General features: G+C 42.0%; 1 protein-coding gene across 4 annotated transcripts in view; it reads right to left on the reverse strand.

Moving 5' to 3' along the window:
• Positions 1-12054, reverse strand: part of LOC148847546 (alpha/beta-Hydrolases superfamily protein) — a 102119-nt gene that overhangs the window by 10936 nt on the left and 79129 nt on the right. For all 4 annotated transcript variants that reach the window (XM_088948908.1, XM_088948910.1, XM_088948911.1 and 1 more), the window contains one exon: positions 4067-4117. In XM_088948908.1, coding sequence (XP_088805034.1) covers positions 4067-4117 — 51 coding nt within the window. The remainder of the gene's footprint in view (positions 1-4066; positions 4118-12054) is intronic.

Here is a 12054-nt window from a genome sequence, read left to right on the forward strand (position 1 = left end):
AGGCTTTAAGTCACTCTCTTGGAACTAGAGCTTGACGAAGGCCGCTTTAAAGAGGATGTCTGTCGAACTGCCGGAGTCAATGAGTACCCGTCGGATTTCAAAGTCATTGATCTTCATCTTTATGACAAGTGCGTCGTCGTGGGGGTAGTGGACCCCGCACGCATCGTCTTCGGTGAAGAATATAGGGTCTTCCGTCCTAGGCTGCTTCGAGGGATTTCGTTCTTCTCTGGCAGCTTCCCAGGTTGACGCGCGAGCTGCTGCCGAGGTGCACCCTGCCACGACCGGTCCTCCAATGATCATGTGGATTGTTCCCCGAACTGGTCTTTCCTCCGAGGGCTGCTTCTGTGGTTCCACTGGCCGACTGCTGGACTCGGGAGCTTCTTTGTTGTGCTCTCCCTGCCGACCTGGCTTGTTACTATTATTATTATTATTGTGTTGAACAAAATTTCGTAGATATCCGCGACGGATAAGTTCCTCTATCTCGTCGCGGAGATTATTACAATGTTTGGTGCTATGACCGTGATCCCTATGGAAACTGCAATACAAGTTTTTATTCCTCTCGTTCGGGTTTCCCTTCGGACGAGGTGGCCACTTCACATATGGGGCATCTTTGATCGTCATTAAGATCTCGCCCCGCTTCGCGTTTAAGGGTGTGTAGTCCGTCTGAGCTGCTAAGGGAGCCCGGAACGGCTGGCTTGGCTTCGTCTCCCGAGCTGGGTCTTTCCTTCTTCTGTCATCTGGGTTGGAGGGCTCGCCTTCCCTCTTCCTTTTCTCGATCCCGCTTTTGGTCCTTTGGTTGATCTCCTCCTCTGTTCTCATGAATTTGTCTGCGAGCTTGAGGAATTCAGCCACGGTCATGGGCCGGCTAACTACTATGTGCCACTTGAACTCCTTGCGCGTCACTCCTCTCTTAGCTGCCGCGAGCTGTACCGCGGGGTCCTGTCGCGGTATCTGCAAGCATGCGCCATTGAACCGCTTGATGTAGCCCCGAATGGACTCTCCTTCTCTCTGGACTACTCCGAAGATTCTCTCCTCAGTTCTGGGGCACCGCTTGCTGGTAACGAAGTGCACGGTGAAGACCTGCACAAACTGGGTCCAGCTTCTTATTGACCCGGGGGCCAGGTTCCAGTATCAGGTGCGGGCCACCCCCCTAAAGGTGGTAATGAAGGCCACACACATGCAGGATTCATTGGCCCTTTCCAGGTGCATTTGGGACTGGAAGGCATCAACGTGTCGTTGGGGTCAAAGGACCCATCATACTTGTCTAGAGAGGGGAGTTTGAAATCTCTGGGCATGGGGACTGCAAGGAGTTCTAATGAGAGGGGGGAAGGGACTGAGAGAATAGGGGCAGCTTTTACCTCGTCCGAGCTTGTCTCTTCTTTACCTCGGAGCTCGGGCAGGATGCGGGTGGAAGTTCGGCGACTTCGCCGGCGCCTTCATTGCTGCTTAGAGGGCCTAGTATTGGCGTTGCTGGCTTCGGTAGTGCCGAGCTCGATGGGCCTGGACTGTTGGTAGTCCACTGACTTGAGCGGTAGCTCAAACTTGGAGTGCCGAGGTGCTGACTTTGCTGGCAAGGAGGTTCCCGATCCGCCAGCGAGCTGCGAGGCGGGGGTGATCGGTCTTTCCCTCCTGCCCGGGGATGAGACCTGGCTCTTTGAGGGGTTCTGAAGTTGGGAGGCTTCTCCTCGGTGAAGGCGTCCACCCTGAGGGGAGGGCTTAACCGGCTTCGGAGCGGGGTGCTGAGGTGGAAATAGTGGTTGGTTCAGAGGCAGTTGGGGGAACTGCTGTTGATAGTAATACTGAGAGATGTGCAGTACTTGGTGCTGTTGGAGCTGATGCTGCTGAAACTGCTGCATTTGGGCTTGCATTGCCCGCATGCACTGCATCAAGTCATCAAACTAGTTTTGGCTAGTCGCCAGAGGGACAGCAGTTGGTTCGGCAGAGGTTGTCTTGACAGGGGGAGGAAGGGGAACATTCACAGGCGCCACCATGTTTGGTGCGTTGAGGCTAGGGATTCCGTCCGTCGATAAGGGGATGGTGGACTATCCTATGCACACAGTGGCGGGCTGGGGGTGTTCCCCTACAGCATTCAAGTTGTGCTTGCTGTTGCTGGGAGAAGCCATGGAAGGAAGCTAAGGTTTCTTTGAGAGAGAGAGAGAGAGAGAGAGAGAGAGAGTTAAAGGTTAGGGAAGGCTTTTTAAAGTCTTCCGGGGAGGACCCCGGTTGGAACACTCCGAAGCTCAAGTTAGCGTTCTTCAGAAGGTATGGGAAATGAGGAATTCTAAGACCAGAAAACGCAAGAATCACATACCCTCTTCTTTGTGAGATGGGGGCCTTTTATAATCACCCTGTGTGCTCACTTCCATGCCTCTGCCAGTTCGGGCATCATTACCTCTGCCAGATTGGGTAACATCCTTCTGTCAACTGCCAGTTCGGGCATCATTACCTCTGCCAGATCGGGTAACTTTCTTCTGTCAACTGCCAGTTCGGGTGTCATAACCTCCACTGCCAGTTGCCAATTAGGGTGTCATAACCTCCACTGCCAGTTTCCAGGGCCGCCTCTGTCCGTCTGGGATGACGGTGGCAGATGGCCGTTGGATGGCGGCTGTCTTGTGTCAATTGGGTAGTTCGGATTGCTCAGTCAAGCGATTTGGAGCCAAAGTGGTCTTTTAATATGAAGTCTCGAGTTCGGATAGGAGTATGGCCTGAACTGCCCCTAGGTGGGTAGTTCGGGTTTTCTGCCTTTGGTGCTCCTTGTAAGGCTCAGGACCTCGAAGGGAGAGCTTGGGACTCTAGTTCGGAGCTCGGTTTGTAGGTTCCTTCAAGGGAGCTCGGCTCTTTAGTTCGGAGCTCGGGTTGCAGGTTCCTTCGAGGGAGCTCGACTCTTTACTTCGGAGCTCCGGTTGTAGGTTCCTTCGATGGATCTCGGCTCTTTAGTTCGGAGCTCGGGTTGTGGGCCTTCTGTCGTGCCGACCTAGCGTTTCTGCCAGGTCACTCTCGGTTGCTTCCACGTGTCGCATGGTCGAGGGGTCAGGTCAAATCTTCCTCCATCAACTATTATTTAAGAATTTCAAAAATCTTAAAACAACTTATTTGATTCACAACATGTTACAAAAAGCAGGACAATAACTTGTCAAATCTGCTTAAAAAACTGATTAAGGTGAGCCAACTTAGTGATTCAGGCATGTTTTTCAAACATTATACGTTCACAACTATATTTTAAGGATAATGAAAAAGAAGGAAATGTGGAGAAAAGAGAATTATTTTCATTGTTTCTATGTGGTGTTACTGTATGCATATTATACACCATATCATATTCATCAAGGACAATTTTTTTACTGTAAAAAGTTCATTATACTGGTATATTCAAGGTAGTTAGATGAGATAAAAAGTAACTCTTATTTTCTTTATCCCTGTTAACCAGTTTTAGGGTCCTACTAAATTTTAAATATGGTATTATAGTAGGATTTAAAAGGACGTGTATAGCATATCTTGGAAAAGGAGTGCCAAATAGGTATCTGGCTGATCAAGGACATAATGAGGGTGCAACAACCAATGCTAGAACACCTGTAGGAGAGATGGAGCTTCTGGCTATAATAGGACTTCAACATTTAGAACATAGCCCTCCTTTATTTGCACTAGTCATACATCAGTTGACTAAACCTATTAAGGAGGAGGTCCCATGGGAAATGCTGTTAACAGATGACAGTATCAATTGATGAAACCAAACAAAGATCAAATACAAAATTAGATTTATTGATGGCTTAGGGTCTTTGTTAGAATCTTATATTATTGACAGGGAATCATTAGTCATTCTTTGTATTGTTTAATTAAGGGCAGTTTGCTGATTGTACACCCACATATAAATAAAATAGAAGGGGTGGCAGTTAGAAAGAATCTATTCTCTCTCTGTGGAGATTATGTAACTTGATGTATCTTATTAGTATAGTCCCTGTTGTACCTTGTATTTTATGTATCTTCTTTGGTAAGTTAAACAATTGGAAGTATTTCATAAATGATTGTTCATCTTTCACATTATCACAATATAAACAAGTGATAAATTTACCTTATCAAATTCCGTCATTGCCATAAAGAGGACGTTCCGCATGACATGGTACTGTTGATCAAGAAAATATGCTATAAAATTAATATGGTAAACTTATGAATATAACATAGCATTCTGTCACCAATAACATAAAAAAGTACTACAAAATTATTACCATCTATATGAGTAACTACCTTGTTGAGACCACACACATGATCTAGAACTATGGTATTATTAGGAAAGGAAACGAAAGTATGGATTTGGAGATAAGAAACTTTTTAAAGTGTTAGTATTAGGCTATTAGCCATTTTATGATTGTTCCCTAACTTACATTTTGTTTTAATTTCTTCCTTTTTTTAGTCAATGACAAGAAGTTGAAAAGCATTGTTTAAAGAATGATAAGTCACTTTCACATTCATCAAAGCTTATGACAAACAAGGTAATTCTAGGATGAATTGGTAGAATAAGGGTCTATTGCAATTGAAACAAGCTATCCTAAGGGAGCCTAAATAAATATTTCTTGTCACTATTTCCCACATGAATGCTGTTGATGATTGAGTAATGAGACAGAAGGACTTCAAGTGCTGAAAATTAGGCTGGTTGGCCAGGAATTCAATAAGTTCAAGAAGGCTATTATTAATTGGGTTGATATCAGGTTAGAAATTTAAAGATAAAGCTAATATCAAGCTGACTCTATCTAGGGCAGAAATTGGATAGCACAATGAGGGATTTAAAGGGTTTACAACAAACTACCAGATGGCAGTAAGGTTAGGGTAACCAATGACAAAAAAAGTAGCTGAATATCAACTAAAAGGAAATAATTTAAAAAATCAGAATTTGCTGGCATATATTTGAAGCCTGTTTAAGTTATTAAGTAGCCTTCATATTTAGATTGTTTGCAATCAGATTGAAGAAGAAAAGTGAAAGAACTGAGAAAGAAGAAAGAGAAGAGTTTGAAGAATGGGGTGGCTCAACCTTCTAACCAGCCCAAAACTAGTATTTGAAGTAGAGTTAACATATTACATGAAAAGACAAGACTGCCCCCACTAGTAGACAGCAATAAGGAGTTACAACTTAAGCCTAGGCCCATTAAACCCAATAAGAGAAAAAAATAACATAACAGAGATATAAAAGAGGTCCAAGACCATGTCATTAATTCCCACAATGCTCCCCCTCAAGCTGAGCATAGATATCTATATGCCCAACTTGCACAACAATTCACCAAATCTCATTCTAGTAAGCCCCTTGGTAAAAAAACATCAGCTAGTTGTCTTGAAGAAGGCATATAGGGAATGCAAGGATCCCCAATAACAATCCTCTCTCTCACAAAGTGTCTATTAATTTCAATATGTTTGGTCCTATCATGTTGAATGGGATTATTAGTAATATTAATTTCTGCTTGGTTGTCACAATACAACTTAAAAGGACCACTCACCATAATCCCCAACTCATTCAGAAGAATCCAAAGCCAAAGCAATTCAGCAACACCATGAGCCATATCTCAGTACTCTGCCTTAACACTTGATCTAGCAACCATAGTACAATACCAAATGTATAACTTCTATCACTTCTCAAGATTGTTTCAACTACTTTCATGTGGGACACCTAAGGAGCATGCATAAACTGGCTTACCACATGTACAGCATAAACAATTTCAAACCTAGTACGTGATAGAGAGAGAAGTTTATCCACAAGCTATTGATACCTTCCCTTGTCTAGGTATAATTCCTCCTCACCTTGTAACCCATGATTTTTCTCTATAGGAGTGTCAGCAAATCAACTTCCCAATTTCCCCATCTCCTTTAACAAATCCAAAGTGTACTTCCTCTAGAAAATGTAAGTCCCCTTGCTAGACCTAGTTAGCTCTATTCCCAAGAAATACCTTAGACGTCTTAGATCCTTTATCTCAAACTCTGAGGCCAAGAAATGTTTTTGTTTTTGAATTTCCCTTAAATCATTTCCTATCACTACAATATCATCAACATACACAATCAACAGTGTTAGCTTGTTAGCTTTTCTCCATTTCTCTTGTAGAACAATGTGTGGTCAGCATTGCTTTGTTGGTATCCTACAGTCTTCATTGCCCTACATAATCTCTCAAACCAGGCAGGCTATAAGGGATTGTTTAAACCCATATAGAGCTCTCTTCAGCTTACACACTCTTCCACTTATACCATACCCTGGCGGAGGATCCATGTAGACTTCTTGCAAATCTCTATCCAGGAATGTATTCTTGACATCCAATTAACATTACTCCCAGGTGAATTTTGCAGCCAAGGAAAGCAGCACCGATACAGTATTCAGCTTGGCAATTGGGGCAAAGGTCTCCATGTAGTCTATGCCCTCTTTCTGTGTGAACCCCTTGGCTATAAGCCTGTCTTTGTATCCCTCTACTAAGCCATCAGCACAATACTTTACAAGAAACACCTAATGCACCCCATTATATTCTTCCCATTTGGTAGATCCACCAACTCCCAAGTACCAACTTTCAGCAAAGGTCTCATTTCATCATCCATTGCTTCCCTCTACTTAGGGTCCACAACAACTTTAGAGTACCTAGATGGAGCAGAAATACAAGACAAGGCAAAAACAAAGGAATAATATGTTGGAGACAAGAGAGAATAGGAAACAAACTTATTTATGGGACGAAGAGCATAGTTGTCAAGGTGACAAGGTGCCCTTGGAGGCCCACCTTTCCTAATTGCCAAGAAGTTTTGTATATTGTGTTATAATATACTTTTATATTCTTAATTTTTTGATATTATAATTATAATACTGGCATTATTAAACTAAAATATTCATTTTGTGGTTATATACTAATTTATTTTTATTATTTTCTTATTTGTTAGGGTTTAATCAACACAGACATTGATATCTGTTGTATTGAACACTCAAAGACTTCAAAATCTGAACCAATAAGGAAGAACTTAAAATTTTGTCTAATCAAAAATAGGGATCCAGCCCCTAATTTTTTGAATTTTCTTTTCTTTCTTCTTTTTCTTCTAATGAGTATGATGATTTTCTATACTTTAACATGAAGTTTATACTTTTCTTATGAATTGCGGATAATTATTAAGGAAATATGTTTATGTAACCTAGGGAACTACCCTAGGATATATGTCTTTTACTTAAAAAAATCCACCGCCTAGGCGACCCCCCTATCGCCTAGCCTCACCCAAGCACCTTGAAAACTATGATGAAGATAGACAAATAGGCTTTCGCAAGACAATCAAGGAGATCCAGATCAGAAGAGGGAGGAATAGTACCTTTATTGTATTCAAAGGCATCCAACTGGTTGCAGTCATCAACTAATAGACCTCTCCTCCTCTTAAACAAATATGTAGCTCCCTCTCATGTGTGTAGAGTAGGAGCACCAACAAAAGGAGTCGGAGCAGACACAACAAGAGAAGCATCACCAGTGACAGGTGTGGTAAGACAAGGACCATCAGAAGATGGAGTAGGTGTAAGAGAAGTAAAGACAAAAGGGTTAACCTCAAATGAATTCTTTTCTCCCTCAAATGAAGATGGAGTAGGACTGTGACTTGCAAAGGATGACATCCTTAGTGAAAAATTTCCTCCTAGTAAGGGGATCAAAACATTTGTATCGCTTTTTATAGGAGAACAGCCTAAGAAGACCCCACAAATAATTTTTTGGTCTAACTCGGTTCTCTCCTTAACATCAATAAAACAGACACAAAAGACTTTCAATGGCAACAAAAACTCAGGAACGTTAGAACAAAGGATAGAAAAGGGGTTTTCATCCCAAGCACCTTGGATGACATCCTATTTATTAAGTATGATGTAGTAAGTACTGCATGAGACCAATACTTCTTGGGAGCCTTGTGCTGGAATAAGAGAGCACGAGCTGTCTCCAAAAGAAGTCTATTCTTCATCTCTACAACTCCATTCTGTTGTGGAGTGTAAGTGCAAGAAGACTAATCCAAAGTCCCTTCATCTTCTAGGAACAAGTTCAGAGTACTCTTGAAATATTCAGGTGTGTTACCAAATCAGTTTTACTTTTTTTCCAAATTGAGTTTCAACTACCTTGCAAAATATCATGGTGATCCAAGAAGCCTTATCATCTTCTTTCATGAGATAAATCCAGGCGCACCATGAGAAGTGATCAATGAAGCTAATAAAATAGCAATAACCATCCATGGAGACAATGAATGAAGGACCCTAAGCATCGGAATGAATTAAGTCAAAATGAGCAGTGACATTACTAATAGAACTTGATTAGTTTTCCTTACAATGCTTGACAATTGACACATAACATAACAAAAATTCAATGGGAACTGTTGAAACTGAAGAGAGGAGAGGAGACTTCTGTGTTTCGGCAATGAGGGTTCTGAGAAGAGTTTTCGAACAATCTCTATCTCAGCCCTCTAACACTGTTTTATTAGATATTTTTGAGTAATTACAAGGAGGCCCTTAGTTGGGCAGAATTTACAAAGAACTTAAAAAAATAACTTAACATTGACAGGATGGGCCCAAAATAAAAAGAAGAATAAACAACCTATGGGCCATTCGGCCCATCTTCTCTACACTCCCCCTCAAGCTGAGCATAGATGTCAATCATGCCAAGCTTGCTGGTATCATGCTAAAGTTTTGCCTTGGGAATGTCTTTGGTAAGAAAATCTGCCAACTGTCCTTCAGATGTGATGAAAGGAAGACAAACTTCACCCGAAGAGACCCTTTCCCTAATGAAGTGTCGATCAACTTCAATATGCTTGGTTCTATCATGTTGCACTGAGTTGTGAGCAATGTTGATGGCAGCCTGATTATCACAGTATAACATCATTGACTTGTCATATTCAACTCCAAGTTCTTCCATCAAAGATTTTAGCCATAATAATTCAGAAACCCCATGTGCCATGGCCCTGTGTTCTGCTTCAGCAGAAGACCGAGCAACAACCGATTGTTTCTTGCTTCTCCAAGAAACAACATTACCAGCTACCAAGCTGCAATACCCAGATGTAGATCTTCTGTCATCAATGTTCCCGGCCCAGTCAGCATCGATGTAAGCTTCAAGTTTCATATGACCATGCTTGGCAAACAGAATACCCTTTCTCTCTGCAGCTGCCAAATGAGTGTCTCGAGGAGCATGCATGAATTGGCTAATGCAACTGACTGCATATGCAATATCTGGCCGAGTCATGCATAGATACAAAAGTTTCCCAAGAAGTCTCTGAAAGATTCCTTTGTATTCTAACAATGTCCCTTCTGAGGCTGAGAGTTTATGACTCATATCAATAGGAGTAGCAGCTGGTCTAGCACCCATCTTTCCAGTTTCAGAGAGCAAGTCAAGAACATACTTTCTTTGGGAGATAAGAATCCCATCCTTGGATCGAGCCACTTCTATGCCAAGAAAATATCTCAATTCCTCCAAATCTTTAATCTCAAACTTTGTATGGAGAAAATATTTTAGATCTTGAATTCCTGAGGCATCATTACCCGCCACTACAATATTATCTACATACACAATGAGGTATACTGCCAGAGGTCCACTCCTCATCACAAAAAGAGTATGATCGGACTGTGTCTGCACATAACCAAAATTAACAAGTGATGTTCTAAATCTCTCAAACCATGTCCTAGGGGACTGTTTTAGTCCATAAAGATATTTCTTCAGCCTGCATACCTTCCCTTTTATATCAGTTCCATACATCCCTGGAGGAAGAGACATGTAAACCTCCTCATGTAATTCACCATTCAGAAATGCATTCTTCACATCCAATTGATAAAGGGACCAGTCAAAGCAGCAGCTAAAGATAGAAGAACCCTCACAGATGTCATCTTGGCAACAGGTGCAAAAGCCTCTAAATAATCAATCCCATATGTCTGTGTATAGCCTTTTGCAACCAGCCTGGCCTTGTACCTTTCAATGGTACCATCACCTTCCCTTTTATATCAGTTCCATACATCCCTGGAGGAAGAGACATGTAAACCTCCTCATGTAATTCACCATTCAGAAATGCATTCTTCACATCCAATTGATAAAGGGGCCAGTCAAAGTGAGCAGCTAAAGATAGAAGAACCCTCACAGATGTCATCTTGGCAACAGGTGCAAAATTCTCTAAATAATCAATCCCATATGTCTGTGTATAGCCTTTTGCAACCAGCCTGGCCTTGTACCTTTAAATGGTACCATCAGCTTTGTATTTGATAGTAAAGACCCACTTGCAACCAACAGGATTCTTCCCTTCAGGCAAATCCATCACTTCCCATGTGTCATTCTTGTGTAGGGCATCTATTTCAGATTTCATAGCATCCCTCCATTCTAGAATCTTAAGAGCTTCTGACACAGACCTGGGAATAGGATGAGAAGCAACAGAAGAGAGATAGGCAAAATATGAAGGTGAAAGCAAACTGTAAGAAAGGTGCTTGGAAATGCAGTGTGCAGTGCACTTCCGTTTTCCTTTTCTAACAGCAATGGGAATATCAAGGTCAGGGAAGGATGAATCCAAAGGTGTTGAACCAGTACCTGTTGTCTCTTCTGTGACTAGAAGTGTAGGAGGCTCATGTGTTGTAGGAGAAATAACCTGCACATTTCTGGATCTTTGCCTTTGATACACCTTGGGATTGAGGACAAGACGAGGAGGTAGGGTACCAGGACAAGGAGAATGGAATGACTGATTCACCCTTGATTCATTTGAGGGAGAGGCAGACACATCAAGGGACTCAACAGGGATAGGAAGAGGAAGAGCAAACACCTGTGTCAAATTCTCCCCCTGTGGACAATGTCCTTCTGGAGAGGAACCATTAAAAGGGGAAGACTCATCAAATGTGACATCCATTGAGACATACCGATTGCCAGACTTTGGATCAAAACAGCAATAACCCTTCTGTTTGGGGGAATAACCAAGGAAGATACACTTTTGGGCTTTGGGTTCAAATTTATGCCTTTGGACACTTGGAACATGTACATAACAGGTGCAGCCAAAGACACGAATAGGAATAGGAAAAAGATCTTTGTCCGGATGAAGAAGAGTGAAGGGAGACTTAAAACCCAAAACCCTGGATGGCATGCGGTTTATGAGATAGGTAGCAGTAAGTACAACATCACCCCAAAACCTGGTAGTAACATGTGAGGCAAATAAGATACTTCTTGCAACCTCAACAATATGCCTGTTTTTCCTCTCAGCAACCCCATTCTGTTCTAGGGTCCTAGCACATGAGCTTTGATGAATAACCCCCATGTCAGAAAGATAGCAGGATAGGTTTTTCACAAAGTATTCTTTTGCATTGTCTGATCTGAAGATTTAAATCCTGGTATCAAATTGGGTTAGAACAAATTCATGGAATTGTTTTACAAGTCTTGGGACTTCATCACGAGATTTCATCAGGTATATCCAAGTGAATCGTGAAAAGTCATCAATAAACAGGATAAAATATTTGTAGCATGATTAACAGAAGCCCTTATACCTGAATGAGCAAATGCTGAAGTAGTAGATTTTCCTGAAGGGTCGGTAGCAGAGGTCACATCACTCAGCTAACTGATCATCTTCCCAAACTTTTCATATTCTGCTCTCATGGCTGCCAACTGTGCAGAAGCAGACATCTCTTCACTATCTGGCCCGGCAGCTACATTTGCACTTCCTGATCTTTTACTATCATTTTTTTCTAAAACCTTATGGGAACAAGATTAGGATGTAACTTCCAGCACTTGTCTTTGGTGTGCTTCGGCCTCTTGCAGTACTCACATACAACTTCTTTCTTTCCTGTGCCACTAGAAGTTCCAACATTCCCTTTAGGTTTAATCCCCATATTGGCAAAGTGATCATTAATATCAGCCCCTTGAACCTGTACAACCCTTTTGCTCTCTTCACTACTCACCAATGCATAAGCTTGTGACAAAGATACACACTCCTTGGAAAGAATATTCTATTTTGTGATATCATATTCCGGGTTTAGTCCGGTTAAGAACTCAAATACCCTGTTTCTTTCAACCAGTTTCCTGTAGGTCTCTGCATCATTGGTGGTGTCCCAGGTTACAGCTTCTATCAAGT

The sequence above is a fragment of the Nelumbo lutea genome, chromosome 6, assembly GCF_056320005.1.
Source record: "Nelumbo lutea isolate HS-2025 chromosome 6, American lotus-T2T, whole genome shotgun sequence".
NCBI classification, from domain to species: Eukaryota; Viridiplantae; Streptophyta; class Magnoliopsida; order Proteales; family Nelumbonaceae; genus Nelumbo; species Nelumbo lutea.